At 40.8% G+C, this 17,734-nt stretch overlaps 1 protein-coding gene across 4 annotated transcripts in view; it reads left to right on the top strand.

Moving 5' to 3' along the window:
• Positions 1-17,734, top strand: part of NUP188 (nucleoporin 188) — a 73,905-nt gene that overhangs the window by 13,344 nt on the left and 42,827 nt on the right. For all 4 annotated transcript variants that reach the window (XR_008374137.1, XM_053560107.1, XM_053560102.1 and 1 more), the window contains exons 3-9: positions 2,291-2,364; positions 5,489-5,573; positions 6,917-6,997; positions 7,601-7,645; positions 8,380-8,472; positions 9,046-9,165; positions 17,412-17,623. Coding sequence is in view for 3 of the 4 variants with exons in the window: in XM_053560107.1 (XP_053416082.1) it covers positions 2,291-2,364; positions 5,489-5,573; positions 6,917-6,997; positions 7,601-7,645; positions 8,380-8,472; positions 9,046-9,165; positions 17,412-17,623 (710 nt within the window). In the remaining variant the exon portion in view is untranslated. The remainder of the gene's footprint in view (positions 1-2,290; positions 2,365-5,488; positions 5,574-6,916; positions 6,998-7,600; positions 7,646-8,379; positions 8,473-9,045; positions 9,166-17,411; positions 17,624-17,734) is intronic.

Below are 17,734 nucleotides of genomic sequence, written 5' to 3'. Positions count from 1 at the left end.
TAATTCCTTTTTTTTTTTTTATTGTTGGGGATTCGTTGAGGGTACAATAAGCCAGGTTACACTGATTGCAATTGTTAGGTAAAGTCCTCTTGCAATCATGTCTTGCCCCCAAAAGGTGTGGCACAAACCAAGGCCCCGCCCGCCTCCCTCCTTCCCTCTCTCTGCTGTTAATGCCTTTTCTGAAAAGCTACCAGTGCTGATTGGTTGCTGAGAATAGGGAGACCAATCCCATTCTGCTACCTTAGCCTAAGAAAGTCTCAGTTAGGCATTTTTTTTCATTCTTGCCTTTTTTTCCTTTTCCATTTAGCTACCTCCTTTAGGTCATAGACGCAGTGGTTTCTAGGCTACATCCAAGTATGTAATTAATAACAGACATTTCTCCATGTTGATCTTTGGGTATGCTGACCCTGTGAGGATAAAGTGTTAAGATGACATTCAAGTGTTACTAATTTTGTTTTGTTTGTTGTTGTTGTTTGAGAAAGAGTTTTACTATGTTGCTCAAGGCTAGTGTGCCTTAGAGTCAGCCTAGCTCACAGCAACCTGAGACTCCTGGGTTCGAGTGATCCTCCTACCTCAGCCTCCTGAACTTCTAGTACCTGCCACAACACCAAGCTCATGTTTCTTTTTTCTTTTTTTTTTTTTTTCAGTTGAGACAGTCTTGTTTTGTCACCCTCGGTAGAGTGCTGGGGCATCACAGTTCACAGCAACCGCAAACTCTTGGGCTTAAGTGATTCTCTTGCCTCAGCCTCCCTTCTAGCTGAGACTATAGGCATTGGCTACAATGCCTGGCTATTTTTTGTTTGTTTAGCAGGCCGGGGCTGAGTTCGAACCCACCACTAGCCCTGGAGCATGTGACCAGTGCCTTAATCACTGAGCTATGGGCGCCCCTCATTTTTTTTTTTTTTTTTTTTTTATAGAGACAGAGTCTCACTGTACCGCCCTCCGGTAGGGTGCCGTGGCGTCACACGGCTCACAGCAACCTCTAACTCTTGGGCTTACGCGATTCTCTTGCCTCAGCCTCCCAAGCATCTGGGTCTACAGGCGCCCGCCACAACGCCCGGCTATTTTTTTGTTGCAGTTTGGCCGGGACTGGGTTTGAACCCACCACCCTCGGCATATGGGGCCGGCGCCCTACTCACTGAGTCACAGGCGCCGCCCAAGCGCCCCTCATTTTTCTATATTTAGTAGAGATAGGGTATACCCTTGCTTAGGCTGGTCTCCAACTCTTGAGCTTAAGTGATCTTCCTGCCTCAGCCTCCCAGAGTGCTAGGATTATAGGCATGAGGTACCATACCAGGCCTTAATCTTGTTATTATTGTAACATAATGAATGTTAGACCTTTTAGAGTCTTAACATTTTTGGTTTGCCTTATCTGATAATTCCACTTCTAGGAATGTATCTTACGAGAGAAAAAGCTTTGCACTTGAAGCTCTTCCCCACAGCATTATTTACATTATTAAAAAATTAAATTCATGGCCTGGTGTCTGTTGCTCAGTAGTTAGGGTGCTGGCCACATACACCAGGGCTTATGGGTTCGAACCTGGCTGGGGACTGCTAAACAAACAACAACAACAAAATAAATAGCCGGTCGTTGTGGTGGGTCCCTATAGTCCCAGCTATGAGGGAGGGCCAGGCAAGAGGATCACTTGAGCCCAAGGGTTTGAGGTTGCTGTGAGCTATGATGCCGTGGTACTGTACGGAGGGCAACAAAGTGAGACTCGGTCTCAAAAAAGAAAAAAAAAAATTAAATTCAGTGTTAGTGTCTAACATTAAAGGAATGATAAATTATGATATAGCCCCTTGATAAAATTTGTCAAGATTTTCATAATAAGGTTAAGCAAAGAAAAGGAGGTTATAGGATTCTGTATTTATAATGATTGCAACTGTGGGGAAAGATACATATTAAAAATACTCAAAGGAGGGCGGTGCCTGTGGCTCAGTGAGTAGGGCAACGGCCCCATATGCCGAGGGTGGCGGGTTTGGACCCAGCCCCGGCCAAACTGCAACAGAAAAATAGCCGGGCGTTGTGGCGCGCGCCTGTAGTCCCAGCTGCTCGGGAGGCTGAGGCAAGAGAATCACGTAAGCCCAAGAGTTAGAGGTTGCTGTGAGCCGTGTGACGCCACGGCACTCTACCCGAGGGCAGTACAGTGAGAATCTGTCTCTACAAAAAAGAGAAAACAGACAAACAAACAATAAAAAAAAAAAATACTCAAAGGAATATATGATCCTCAGTGTAATTCTGTCATCTGATTAAAATTGCATTTGTATAATTGCCCTTGTTTTTTTCCAGAACCAGATTGAGGCAGAACTGAATAAACATTGGCAGCGGTTGTTAGAGGGGCTTTCTTACTACAGACCTCCCAGGTATGGCTATTTCATGCATCTGGCTAGAGTAAGTAATTCCCCTGTGGAAGTGGGCATAGACGAAACCATTCTCACATATATTTTTTATGATAGTGCTAGGTTAGGTAAATCATAGAGAATATAGTTTAGTTACCAGTGTGAAAGAATAAGGTACTTTTTCTCCATCTATTGAAAGAAAGAGAAATTCCTTATAGAAATACAATATTGTAGAATGAGATTATATAACTCTGTGTGTGGGGATGAAGATTTATTAAATATTCAGTGAGTATTTCTAATATTTGTTCAGGGTCCACTGTGTTTGTATGAACACTAAATGTTGAGATACAGCAGTGAATAGTAACATTAGCAGCTAACACTTTCGTTGTGTTTGCTGTGCACCAATTGTTATTCTAAGCACTTGACTTAAGTTATTTATTCCTCACAGTAGCCCATTGGGTGAAGATACTGGTTTTCTTAGTGGGCAGTGACAAACAACAATAATAAATATAAAATAGTTGAAAAAAAAGAAAATACAGCTTGTAGGGCTAGACTTATTTATCTTAATTCTCAGTCCAGATCTTATTCTATTGTATATCATAATCCCAAGTCATCCTTATTTCTCTTATACTTCCATACATCTATTAAATCCATTATGTTCTGGGCAGAGCCTGTGGCTCAGTCTGTAGGGCACCGGCCCCATATACCGAGGGTGGCGGGTTCAAACCCAGCCCCGGCCAAACTGCAACAAAAAAATAGCCGGGCGTTGTGGCGGGTGCCTGTAGTCCCAGCTACTCAGGAGGCTGAGGCAGGAGAATCGCCTAAGCCCAGGAGTTGGAGGTTGCTGTGAGCTGTGTGACGCCACGGCACTCTACCGAGGGCCATAAAGTGAAACTCTGTCTCTACAAAAAAAAAAAAATTTTCCATCTTCATTCTCCTTTTTAATGATAAATTTTTTGTTTTAGTTGTTTCTGTACTAACCCTACCTTTTCCCCGTAATTATTTTGAAGTAATTCTCAGACGTCTTATTATTTTATCTATAAATACTTCACTAAGTATCTAAAGATATATGGACTTTAAAAAAGAAGATAATCACTATGTTAACACATTTAGGTACTCTTATCATTGTTTCCATTTTACAGATGGGGAAACTGATGCTCAAAGAGGTTAAGTAACTTGCCCAAGGTCACACAGCTAGTAAGTGGTAGAACCAGGATTCAAACCTGGCAGTCTTACTCCAGTGTCTGTGTTCTTAATCATCATTCTGTGTTGACTTTTTCATAACTTACTGTTTATCCTTCCAGGGGTAGAGAACCTGCGGCCACAGGTTCCCTACCCCTAAAACTAGCCTTTATGTTATGAATTTTCTGTGAAATCTGAGAGTCTCTATTTAAAAAATCCAACCGCAACATCATGATGTAGGTCACAGAATGGACATTTGTGGCATTTAAAGAGAAAAATTCCCTTTGTAGTAGCATGGGATTTAAAGTCTTGACAGATTTTTTCTTAAAAAAAACAACAAACAAATAAATTCTGTACTTTATTGGAATTTAATTAGTTTTTTTCTTTAGTATCCTCTTTCTGTTTCAGGATCCAATCCAGAGTACCACACTGCATTTAGTTGTCATATCTCTATGTTCTTCTCTTACCTGTAACAGTATCTCAGTCTTTCCTTGAGTTTTTTGACCTTGAGTAGTTTTGAGGAGACCTGGTCAAGTATTTTGTTCAATAACCTCAATTCGAATTTGTCCTATGTTTTTCTTATTGTTAAACTGGGTTTGTGGGGTTGGGGAAGAATATACAGAAGAGAGAGGTACCATTCTTATATCATATGGAGGTACATGTTATCCACATGAAATCACTGTAATACTAATCTTGATCACTTGGTTAAGGTAGCTTTTGCCAAGCTTCCCCTTTGTAAAGATTTTTTTTCCCCCTTTCCTTAATCTGTCCTTTGGAAGTAAGTACTAAGTGTGTAGCCCATTCTCCTTGTGTGGTGGTAATGGAATTAAATTCCCATTTCTTAGAGGCAGAGGTAGCATCTATGAATATTATTTGGAATCCTTATGTAAGGAAGATTCCCCCCTTCCCATTTATTTATTTATTTAATCATTCATTCATTTATTTAGTATGGACTTGTACATTTATCTTATACTTTGTTTATACTATATTTCAGCTTTGGCCACTGGAATTACTTTCAGGTTGACATCTGTGTCCTTTTGACATGTCCCCATCCTTTTGTTTTCTAAGCACTATCTTCTACTTTATCTTGTATTTTCCCTGTCCCCAGCTCTAGAATTAGTCAATTCTCCAAGAAGTCCTGGTAGTTTTTCTTAGAGAATGGTATTAGAAACCCAGATCTGGGTGCTGGCTGTGCTTATTGCTACTGGAGTGTTGTAATTTCTAGGACTTCTCAGTGGACAGAGCTGGATAATAATATGTATCAATACGAAAAACAGACCTGGTTTAAATCTTACCTCACCTTTTTATTAGCTGTGAGATTTTTGGTAAGTTATTTACTCTTTCTAAGTGTTGGTAATTCTATTTGTAGAATAATAATATTAATATTTGCCTTTCAGAGTAGTTTAAGGATCAAACATAATTAATGAGGCCAGGCTCAGTGGCTCATGCCTGTAATCCTAGCACTCTGGGAGGTTGAGGCAGGTGGATTGCCTGAGCTCAGGAGTTAAAGACCACCCTGAGCAAGAGCAAGACTCCCATCTCTAAAAAAAATAGCCAGGCATTGCAGCGGGCACCTGTAGTCCCAGCTACTCAGGAGGCTGAGGCAAGAGGATCACTTGAGACCAAGAGTTTGAGGTTGCTGTGAGCTATGACGCCATAGCACTCTGCTGAGGGCGACAAAGTGAGACTCTCTCTAAAAAATAATAATCATTAATGAATTTACAAATAATACTGTTATAACTGTAGTTTATAACAGACATATACTATTTTTTATTACATAGGCATGACCAGTTCTTTGTTACAAAGTCTGTAGAGGTGAACTTGTATGTGTGTGTGTGTATTTTGTAGGCATATAAAGGCATGTAAGAAAAAATAGTCTGTAGTAAAAATTTTCTTTGAATATTTTTATTTTGTACCCATAGAAAGTTATTGAGAATGAGGAAATGATTCACTATTCTTTTTATAGCCCAACTTCAGCTGAAAAAGTGAAAGCTAATAAAGATGTAGCTTCTCCACTGAAGGAACTGGGTTTAAGAATCAGCAAATTTTTGGTGAGTAAAAAATTAGGACTGGTTCAGTTTATTACTTGTAGTATGGATGTGCATAGTTTTATGATTAGCAATAGTGAAAATTCGGTTGATTGAAGTTTCAGGAATTAAATTGCACATGCTGTGTTTCAGAAATACCCAAGTATAGCTCTTTTTCCTAAAAGTTACAAAGCAAAGTTGCGTGGTCACTTATCATAGAGTTTACTTCAGCATGCACGTTCTTTAAGCTAAGTTTGTATTTAGATATATAGCTGTTTCCTTTTAATTTTGGAAGTTCAGATCATGCCTACTGCTGTGCTAATGTGCTTGATAAATAAGCGCAGTTCTGTCCAGGCATGGTACTTTATTCCTGTAATCCTAGCATTCTGGGAGGCTAAGGCGAAAGGATCCCTTAATCTCAGGAGTTTGTGATCAGCCTCAGCAAGAGGGAGACCCCATCTCTACTGAAAATAAAAAAATTAGCTGGGTGTTATGGTAGGCACGTGTAGTCCTGGCTACTCAGGAGACTGAGGCAGGAGGATGTGTTTTTTTTTGTGGTTTTTGGCCAGGGCTGGGTTTGAACCCGCCACCTACGGCATATGGGACTGGCGCCCTACTCCTTGAGCCACAGGCGCTGCCCAGGAGGATGTTTTGAACCCAAGAGTTTGAGGCCCTGGCACTCAGTCTGGGTAACAGAGTGAGACTCTGTCTCAAGGGAAAAAAAAAAGCACAGTTCTTTCTGGCATGTAAATTTAATTGTCATGCAAATTGCATGTAAGTGAGTAGCCCTTTTTTTTCTCCTTTTGGGATCAAAATTGCTATGTTGTATGAAATCTTTAAAAAGGATTTTTGTGGGCGGCGCCTGTGGCTCAGTGAGCAGGGCGCCGGCCCCATATACCTAGGGTGGCGGGTTCAAACCCGGCCCGGCCAAACTGCAACAAAAAAATAGCCGGGCGTTGTGGCGGGCGCCTGTAGTCCCAGCTGCTCGGGAGGCTGAGGCAAGAGAATCACGTAAGCCCAAGAGTTAGAGGTTGCTGTGAGCCGTGTGACGCCACGGCACTCTACCCGAGGGTGGTACAGTGAGACTCTGTCTCTACAAAAAAACAAAAACAAAAACACTTATAAAAAAAAAAAAAGGATTTTTGTTATTCAAATCCTGTGTTCATTCCAGTGGACAACTTTAGAATGCTTTGTTTTCTGGGTGGCGCCTGTGGCTTGAAAGAGTAGGGTGCTGGCCCCATATACTGGAGGTGGCGGGTTCAAACCCGGGCCTGGCCAAAAACTGCAAAAAAAAAAAAAGCTTTGTGTCCTACATATGATATATGAGCTCAGATGGCTGTTCCTAACTTAAGACCTTTGTATTTCAGGGTCTTGATGAAGAACAGAGCGTGCAGTTACTCCAGTGTTACCTTCAAGAGGATTACAGGGGTACTCGGGACTCCCTGAAGGTTTGTTATTCTTTCCAGATCCTTTCTGCTGCCTTTGTCCTTTTTTATTGTCGGTTTTAGGTAATGTAGGGTTTGGCACAGTTCTTATCAAAGAGGTAGGTGATCAGATTCAATCATTCTCAGGAAAGACTTTCTAAAGGCTTAAAAAAGAACATATACTTCAGCTGAGATCTGTCCTCATATTTGAACAGTGAAGAAATCAAGATTGACATGTTAATCGTAGAATATCAAGGCTGAGAAGGATTTGAGAGAATGTCCAGCCTGCCCAGCTCCTCATTTCATATAAGAGGAAATGTGAGGCCAAAGGGAAAGAGGGAATTGAGCACAGGTTTGGGTAAACTTAGGTGAAAAATAAGGTGAGAAACATTTATAGGAACAAACATGCAGTTATGTATAATCTTTTTTTTTTTTTTTGGTGGTTTTTGGCCGGGGCTGGGTTTGAACCCGCCACCTCTGGCATATGGGACCGGCGCCCTACTCCTTGAGCCACAGGCGTCGCCCAGTTATGTATAATCTTAGGATGGGGTGAAGGTGTATATCTTTTCCTTTGTTAATTGAGTTTGACCTATTAGATGGCTTCTTGACTACCCTGTTTTTCTTCAGACAGTACTACAAGATGAGAGACAGAGCCAGGCCTTAATCCTGAAGGTCAGTAAGTAGTCACCATTTCTATTCGTTGATATAAAATTGGGTGACAGCTTCTTGATCTTATTTTTGTGAGCATTGCTGGATTTTAACTCTTCTGTAGGGTAAGCATTGAGGTGTTAATGAAGAAGCTTATTAACTCCTTTGTAAAACAAGAGGCTTTTATCCACTAGACCAAGCTGAAAAGTTATTCCCAAAGAGATTCTTCAGCTACTTGTGGTGAGAACTACTTTTTCTCTAGGTCTAAATCCAACAGGGTTAATTTCTATTTCTTTATTCCTCAGCCCTGCTCCACCAGCCTCTCATTTAGGATCTCATTTCAAAATGGAATTTCACTGTGACTTCTGAAGACATTTCCTATTTGATATTTAGTGAGAATGAAGTATAGTAGTTACAAGCAATTAGGACCTGTATTGGTGTTTGCTTTTGTGTGCTTGGCCTGATCATTTATAGCATTGTGTTTTGCTTGAATGTTCTGAGAAACTCATACTAGAAAACATTTTTGGAAATTTATTTATATTATTAATAATTCTGTTAATCCTGTATGCCTTAACTTATATCCTGATTTATAAGGTCTTTTGCTTTCTTTTGGGCTAATTTAATATATTTGCATTTCTATATTGCTTATTTACATAAATTGAATTTTTTCATTCACATCTTCATGTGATCTGATTTAAAATTGAGTATTTTTGGTACAGAAATGAGCAACTGATTTTGAATCTTTGGATTTTTCTCAGATTGCAGATTATTACTATGAAGAAAGAACATGTATTCTACGTTGTGTCTTACACCTTCTCACTTATTTCCAAGATGAAAGACACCCTTATAGAGTAAGCTTGTTTAGTTGTCTTGGTTCTCTTCACCTTGTATCATACAACCTTTTAAATAATTTTATTCATACTTGGGCGGCGCCTGTGGCTCAGTGAGTAGGGCACCAGCCCCATATACTGAAGGTGGTGAGTTCGAACCTGGCCCTGGCCAAACTGCAACAAAAAAATAGCCGGGCGTTGTGGCGGGTGCCTGTAGTCCCAGCTACTTGGGAGGCTGAGGCAGGAGAATCGCCTAAGTTCAAGAGCTGGAGGTTGTTGTGAGCTGTGACGTCACAGCACTCTACCAAGGGCGATAAAGTGAGACTCTGTCTCTAAAAAAAAGTAATAATTTTAGCCGGGCGTTGTGGCGGGCGCCTGTAGTCCCAGCTGCTCGGGAAGCTGAGGCAGGAGAATTGCGGAAGCCCAGGAGCTGGAGGTTGCTGTGAGTCCTGTGATGTCATGGCATTCTACCGAGGGCGATAAAGTGAAACTCTGTCTCTACAAAAAAAAAAAAAAGTAGTAATTTTATTCATGCTAATTCAAATAGTTACCTTTTATTCTAGGTGTAAGTTACTCTGTTTTGATTTTTTTAAGGTTGAATATGCAGACTGTGTTGACAAATTGGAGAAGGAACTAGTTTCAAATTATAGGCAGCAGTTTGAAGAGCTTTATAAAACTGAAGCACCAACGTGGGAGACACATGGAAACCTCATGGTATGTGGTTATTGTGCTCTCCTATAACTGTTAGGACAATGGTATACCTTTGCTTATACCTTTGTTCTGAGTTAAATTATTTATTAATTTAACACATGTATAAATTATCATTCTTCAGAAAAACTTAAACATGCCATATAAATGAAAACATTGATAACTTTAATCAGTGGTACTTAATTCTGACTTTTTCCCTTGACTTTATCCTGTCACTTTACTTTCACTTCTTACCTAAAATAATCTGAGTGGTTAATGGAACTCTAAACCTAAGATTTCATCATCTTTATTACCATTTTCTATTAAGTGTGTGATAATAGTCTAATTATTTTATCCTAAAACCAAAACGAATTTGCATTTATAGCATGAGCTTTTTTCTAGTGTGACGGTCAATGTGTTAATCACTGCATTAGGTTGGACATGGTGGCTCATGCCTGTAATCCTAGCACTCTGGGAGGCTGAGACGAGTTTGAGACCAGTCTGAGCTAGAGTGAGATCTCATCTCCAAAAATAACCAGGCATTGTGGCGGGTGTCTGTAATCCCAGCTACTCAGGAGGCTGAGGCAAGAGAATTGCTTGAGCCCAAGAATCTGAGGTTGCTATGAGTTATGATGCCATGGCACTCTTATCAAGGGCAACAAAGTGAGACTTTGTCCTAAAAAAAAAAAAAGAAAGAAACAATCACTGCATTAAACTTTTTTGTCTGTAGCTTTTGCTCCATTTTATTTCATTTTATTTTTTAGACTATTACAGGGGTACAAATGTACTTACATTGCGTTAGTGCAGTTTGAGTCAAAGTTATAAGTATGCCCATTACAGTTGTTTGTACTCTGAAACATTATTGGGGGTCTGAGCATCCTGTAACTTTGACAATGTGTTCTTTCACAATTTTAGCGTCACTGAATGGCTTCCCTTTTCCCAAGTGTATAAGCTACTTTGTAAGTTGCTTCACTGGCATTACATCCAGGTCTTATTGCTACTTGAAAGAATTGCGTTTTGCTTTTTTTCATCTTTTGATTTCTGCAGTACACCATTCATGTCTCTCCCTCTAATTTAAAATATCTGTGGACCTTATGAGTGTTACAATGCTGATGAGCATTGAATTTCTTTTTTTTTTTTTTTTAGAGACAGAGTCTCACTCTGTCACCCTTGGTAGAGTGCTGTGGTGTCACAGCTCACAGCAACCTCCAACTCCTGGGCTTAGGCGATTCTCTTGCCTCAGCCTCCTGAGTAGCTGGGACTATAGGCACTTGCCACAATGCCTGGCACTTGCCACAACGCCTAGTTTTTGTTGCAGTTCGACTGGGGCCAGGTTCGAACCCACCACCCTCGGTATATGGGGCCGGCACCCACTCACTGAGCCACAGGCACCACCAAGCATTGAATTTCTTTAATGTTGATATTGTAGCATCACAAAGCAAGCAAATCATATTATCTTTAGCAGAAACAAGATAATATTAAAATTACCAGTCCTCATTACAAAATCAGCATTCTCTTGGTCTTTGACATGGGCTGTTCAGCAGGCAGAATTAAAAAAATACTGTTCACCTGTGCAGCTGTTCACAAATTCTACTTCAAATAGAAGTACAAAGCACCATTGTGAAAAGCTGATAATGGACTGGTGTACTCATCCCCCATAAACTCTTGCCAACCAGCCTCATGCAGTAGTGGCGCCAGTCAGGCAGGAGAATTTAGAACTAAATTATGAGTGTAGCAGCCGTCAATTTAGTCCTTATGGCTTAATAATGTTCTAATTGTGCTGGTCAATCTGGGAGGATTATTTTGTTGAAGCTTATTTTATTCTTTGGTATTTTAAATATGTTCATTTTAAAAATAGAATAAAAATATCAACAAAAATGTATTGATAAAAATAAAAGGATTTGTTCTGTAAAATTTGGGTTGAGTTAAAAGGCCAAACTTAAGGACCTAGAAGTACACAGGTTCCCCATCCCTTGGTCTGGGACTACAGGTGTGTACCACCATGCCTTACCTGTTGCCCAGGCTGACCTTAAACACCTGCCCTTGAGTGGTTCTCCCACTTTTGCCTTATTTTTTTCTTAATTCTTTTTTTTTTTTTTTTTAATTTGGCCGGGGCTGGGTTTGAACCCGCCACCTCCGGCATATGGGACCGGCGCCCTACCCGCTGAGCCACAGGCGCTGCCCAACCTTATTTTTTTCTTTTGTTACATCTTTATTACATAAGCTTTTTTCTATTTTTCTCTTTTTTTTTTTTTTTTTTTTTTTGTTTTTTGGCTGGGGCTGGGTTTGAACCTGCCACCTCTGGCATATGGGACCGGCACCCTACTCCTGGAGCCACAGGAGCCGCCCATCTTTTTTCTATTTTTAATTTTTTTTTTTTTTTGTAGAGACAGAGTCTCACTTTATGGCCTTTGGTAGAGTGCTGTGGCATCACACAGCTCACAGCAACCTCCAACTCCTGGGCCTAAGCGATTCTCTTGCCTCAGCCTCCCGAGTAGCTGGGACTACAGGCGCCCGCCACAACGCCCAGCTATTTTTTGGTTGCAGTTCAGCCGGGGCCGGGTTTGAACCCGCCACCCTTGGTATATGGGGCCGGTGCCTTACCGACTGAGCCACAGGCGCCACCCTATTTTTAATTTTTTTTTTTTTTTTTTTTTTGTAGAGACAGAGTCTCACTTTATCACCCTCGATAGAGTGCCATGGCATCACACAGCTCACAGCAACCTCCAACTCCTGGGCTTAAGCGATTCTCTTGCCTCAGCCTCCCGAGTAGCTGGGACTACAGGCGCCCACCACAGCGCCCAGCTATTTTTTGGTTTGCAGTTCAGCCGGGGCCGGGTTTGAACCCGCCACCCTCGGTATATGGGGCCGGCTCCCTACGGACTGAGCCACAGGCACCGCCCTCTATTTTTAAATTTTTTAAATTTATGGCAGCGCCTGTGGCTCAAGGAGTAGGGCGCTGGTCCCATATGCCGGAGGTGGTGGGTTCAAACCCAGCCCTGGCCAAAAATCACAAAAAAAAAAAAAAAAAAACACTCTAAATTTTTTAAATTTAATTTCCTTTTACCTTTTTTTGTTTTTTGAGACAGAGTCTCACTTTGTTGCCCTAGCAAGTGCCATGGTGTCACCACTCACAGCAACCTCAAACTGTTGGGCTTAAGCGATTCTCTTGCTTCAGCCTCCCAAGTAGCTGGGACTACAGGTGCCCACCACAATGCCTGGCTGTTTTTAGAGAAGAAATCTCGCTCTGGCTTAGGCCCACCTTTGCCTTTTTATTTTAGAGTTAGGCAAACTAATTTAAAATTCATATGAATAATAAGAAAGAATAGCCAGGATACTTTTGAAAGAAAAATTAGTCTTACTAGATAATACAGCTATAATAGGCTTGGTGCCTGTGGCTCAAGTGGCTAAGGTGCCAGCCATGTACACTTAAGCTGGCGGTTCTAATCCAGTCTGGGCCTGGCAAACAACAATGATGGCTGCAACATAAAATAGCCAGGCATTGTGGTGGGGCCTGTAGTCCCAGCTACTTGGGAGGTGGAGGCAGGAGAATCACTTGAGCCCAGAAGTTGGAGGTTGCTGTGAGCTGTGATGCCATAGCACTCTACCCAGGACGACAGCTTGAGGCACTGTCTCAAAAAAGAAAATACAACTATAATAATTTAAAGCATGGAATTGGCTCATGAATAGACTGTTGAATAGTGCATAATAGAAAGTCTAGATACAGATCCAAATACTTGTGGGGAATTATTATATGATGAAAGTGCATTTCAAATCAGTGGGAAAACATTGGATTATTTAATAAATGATGTTGGAACTACTGAGAAGCGATCTGGAGGAAAAATTAAGCTATATCTCTACCTCATGCTTTTAACCTAAAGAAAATTATTGGATCAATGATTTGAATTACAGAAGAGGCTGGATATGGTGGCTCACACCATAGTCCCAGCACTTTGGCAGGCCCAAGGGGGTGGAAATGCTTGAGGCCAAGTTATAGGTACGGTAAGCTGTGATCTTACACTAAACTACAGCCTGGGCTACAGAGCAAGACTTTGTTTCTATCTCAATCAATCAATAAATAAATAAAAATGAAAAAAAATTTTTTAAACTACAAAAAGAACAATTATAAAAGTAGTAGAAGAAAACATGAAAGATACAGGTTTTTTGTGTGAGTGTGGAAGGCTTTTTTGAGGTAACTCAGAAGTCATGAAAGAAACTAATAAATCTAGCAATAAAAAATCAAAAACTATTGTAAGATAACCCTCCACACTATAAGTAAAGTCAGAAGACAAATGCCCTTTAAAATAGAAAGAACTCTTTTGACGCAATAGATAAAAAGACCAAAAACCCAAGAGAGAAATAGGCAAAAACAATGAATGGATTCTCATGAGAGCATTCTTGTTCAAGGGATGGGATAATGGGTACTCACATTTGGCTGCATGAGTATAAATTGGTATACTTTAAAAAGAAATTGGTATACTTTTGAATGGTGAGCATAATGATAATATCTAAAAATTGAAAAACTGCCTATTTCTTGGCCCAGCAGTTCTTCTTTAAGAGTCTGTCTCATAGGCTGGGCGCCGTGGCTCACACCTGTAATCCCAGCATTCTGGAGGCCAAGGCGGGTAGATCACCTGAGCTTATAGGTTTGTGACCAACCTGAGCCAGAACAAGACTTCACCTCTAAAAATAATCAGGTGTTGTGGGCGCCTGTAGTCCCAACTACTCGGGAGGCTGAGGCAAGAGAATCGCTTGAGCCCAAGAGTTTGAGGTTGCTGTGAGCTCTGATCCCATGGCACTCTACTGAGGGCAACATAGTAAGACTGTCTCAAAAAAAAAAGTCTGTCTTATAAACAGATCAGTTTATAAGTGATAAAGTCTGTCTTTCACACTATTTCAAAGTCTGTCTTTCATGCTGATCTGAAATGACTTATTTAAATGGTAAATTTGTATCATTTTCCCCTTTTGAGGTATAATTTACATCCAGTAAAATTCACTGATTTTATTTTTCAGAAGCTCTGTTCTGGAAATAAATAATTCACTCATTTTAAGTGTACAGTTTGATGAGTTTTGGTGGTTGCAAACAATTATTTGCAAAAATCACATACATGGTCAATATAGAGAAAATTTCTGTCTCTGTAGAATGTCTAATTAATCTGTGGCGTCTCGCCCCCAGCAACCACTAATTTGCTTTCTCTAAAGTTGTGTTTAATTATGGGTTTTTTATTGTGGTTAAATATATATAACAAGCGGTGCCCAAAGCTCAGTGGGTAGGGCGCCGGCCACATACACTGAGGCTGGCAGGTTCGAGCCCAGCCCTGGCCAACTAAACAACTGCACCTCCCCCCAAAAAAATATATATGTATGTATGTGTGTGTGTATATATGTATAGGCATATATATATGTGTGTGTGTGTATGTATATATACGTAACAAAATTTACCTTATTGACCTTTTTGTTTTTCCTTTATAAGACAAGGTCTTCTCTGTTACCCTGGGTAGAGTGCCATGGGCATCTACGTGGCATAGCTTAGAGCAACCTCAAATTCTTGCTTGGCCTTGAGTAGTCCTCTTGCCTCAGCTGGGACTATAGGCCTGGAGCAGCTGGGACTGTAGGCCTGCTTACTACCTCCAGCTAGTTCTATTTTTTGTAGTGATGGGGTCTTGCTCTTGCTCAGGCTGGTCTTGAACTCCTGAGCTCAAGCAATCCACCTGCCTCGGCCTTTCAGACTACTAGGATTATAGGCCTAAGCCAGTAAGCCTGGCCTATTTTAATCATTTTTAATTAACTGTCACTATAGTTTTAGCTTTTTTTTTTTCTTTTGAGACATAGTCTTACTCTGTTGCCCTGGGAAGAATGCTGTAGTATCATAGCTCACAGCATCCTCAAACTCCTGGGCTCACATGATACTCATGCCTCAGTTTCCTGAGTAGCTGGGACTGTAGGTATTTGCCACAGTGCCCGGCTATCTTTTTTTTTTTTTTTTCTTGAGACAGAGTCTCATTATGTCACCCTTGGTAGAGTGCCATGGCGTCACAGCTCACAGCAACCTCAAACTCTTGGACTTAAGCAATTCTGTCGCCTTAGTTTCCCAAGTAGCTGGGACTACAGGCACCCACCACAATGCCCGACTGTTTTTTTGTTGTTGTTGATGTTGTCATTGTTTAGCAGGCCTGGGCTGGGTTCGAACCTGCCAGTTTCAGTGTATATGGCTGGTGCCTTAGCCGCCGAGCTACAAGCGCTGAGCCTTTAAAAAAAAAAAAAGAAAAAAGATGGGTCTCAGGCGTCACCTGTGGCTCAGTGAGAGGGCACCGGCCCCATATACCAAGGGTGGCGGGTTGGAACCTGGCCCCAGCCAAACTGCAACAAAAAAATAGGCGGGCATTGTGGTGGACGCCTGTAGTCCCAGCTACTCGGGAGGCTGAGACAAGGGAATCACCTAAGCCAGTGGTTCTTAACCTGTGGGTCGTGACCCCTTTGTAACAGTGAAAATACATCCTGCATATCAGATATTTATATTATGATTCATAACAGTAGCAAAATTACAGTTATGAAGTAGCAACGAAAATAATTTTATGGTTGGGGGTCACCACAACATGAGGAACTGTATTAAAGGGTCGCGGCATTAGGAGGCATGAGGAAGGTTGAGAACCACTGGCAAGAGCTGGAAGTTGCTGTGACCTGTGACGCCACGGCACTCTTCCCAAGGGCGACAGAGTGAGACTCTATCTCTAAAAATAAAAAACAAACAAAAAAAAAAAGACAGGTCTCGGGTGGCGCCTGTGTCTCAAAAGGGTAGGGCGCCAGCCCCATATGCCAGAGGTGGCAGGTTCAAACCCAGACCCAACCAAAAACTGCAAAAAAAAAAAAAAAAGACAGGTCTCGTTCTTTCTCAAGCTGGTCTCAAACTCCTAAGCTCAGGCATTTGACCTTCTTTGGCTTCCCAAAGTGCTAGGATTATAGCCATGAGCCACTGTTAATTTCCAAACATAGGCTGTTTTTCTTAGCTATCTTATTATTGTCAGTTTAAAATTTCATGTTCTTCCTATGTGAACAGCATTCTGTGTCGTGTTAGTCTTGTAAATGTACCGTCTCATGGTTTATGGCCTACCATATGATCTTTCTTGATGAATATACCGTATATACTTGGAAAAAAAGTGTGTTTGGCAGTAGTCGAGTGTGGTATTCTGTAAATATCAATCAGGTCAAGATTGTTCAGATTTTCTTTGCTGATTTTTTGTCTAGTTTATTTATTTAAAATATTTTATTTATTTATTTTTTTTTTTTTAGAGACAGAGTCTCACTTGGTCACCCTCAGTAGAGTGCTGTGGCATCTTGGGTTCAAGTGATCCTCTTGCCTCAGCTTCCCAAGTAGCTGGGATTACAGCCGTGAGCCACCATGCCCAGCTTTGTCTAGTTGTTATATCAGTTGTATAACATGATTTTATTAGCAAAAGATTGGTGATAAGCTAAATGCCCATCCAAGTAGGCTAGTTAAAATAAATTGTAGCATATGCAATATTCAAAATAATGAGAGGACTGATGGAATAATTTACGGCATATTCATGTAATGGATTACTCTTCAGTTATAAAAAGGGATGGGAAGTAAGGAAATTTTTAATATATTGTTATAGAATATAATCTTTAACATTGTAAAGTGAAAAAAAGGAGGTGCTGATGATTTTATAATATGGTATTTGGCTTAGAGATAGCAGATAGAATGAATGAGTTAATATGTATGGCATATTGCTGAAAAGAGATAAGAAAAATCTTTTTTTAGAGACAGAGTCTCACTTTGTCACCCTCAGTAGAGTGCCGTAGTGTCTCAGCTCACAGCAACTTCCAGCTTTTGGGGTTAGGTGATTCTCTTGCCTCAGCCTCCCGAGTAGCTGGGACTACAGGTGCCCGCCACAATGTCCGGCTGTTTTTTTGTTGCAGTTTGGCCTGGGCCAGGTTTGAACCCACCATCCTCAGTACATGGGGCTGGTGCCCTACCCACTGAGCCACAGGCATCGCCCAAGAAAAATCTTGTAATATGAGTTGCTTTTGGGGAGAAATTTTGATGACTGGAATAGGAATTATAGGGACGGAGTCTTTTTACTCTGTTCTTAGACTTTTTGAATTTTCTATCCTGTGCATGCTTTATTGAATGAAAATAATTTTATTGCTTCTCAGCCTTCTAAGATGAAGTGTAAAAACAACTTAAAACTATTTAAATATGGTTTTTAATGTCACTTTATTCCTCTCCCGTTTTTTCTTCACTGGTTGTACAGACTGAGCGCCAGGTGTCTCGCTGGTTTGTTCAGTGCCTTCGGGAACAGTCCATGCTGCTAGAAATTATTTTCCTTTATTATGCATACTTTGAGATGGTACCCAGTGACCTGCTGATATTAACCAAGATGTTTAAAGAGCAAGGATTTGGTAGTAGGCAGACCAATAGGCACTTGGTGGATGAGACCATGGATCCTTTTGTAGACCGAATTGGGTAAGTCTGAATGAATTAAAGGTCATAGAACTTGTATATTGTTTACAGCGTTGAGAGTATAGTGGTTCTGTAAATTGGTGATGGGATAGGGGTGCTTTTCATTTAATGGAT

This window comes from Nycticebus coucang, chromosome 2, assembly GCF_027406575.1.
Source record: "Nycticebus coucang isolate mNycCou1 chromosome 2, mNycCou1.pri, whole genome shotgun sequence".
In the NCBI taxonomy this organism is placed as follows: domain Eukaryota; kingdom Metazoa; phylum Chordata; class Mammalia; order Primates; family Lorisidae; genus Nycticebus; species Nycticebus coucang.
Note: the sequence above shows the minus strand (reverse complement) of the source record. Positions and strands in the feature narration are given on the sequence as shown.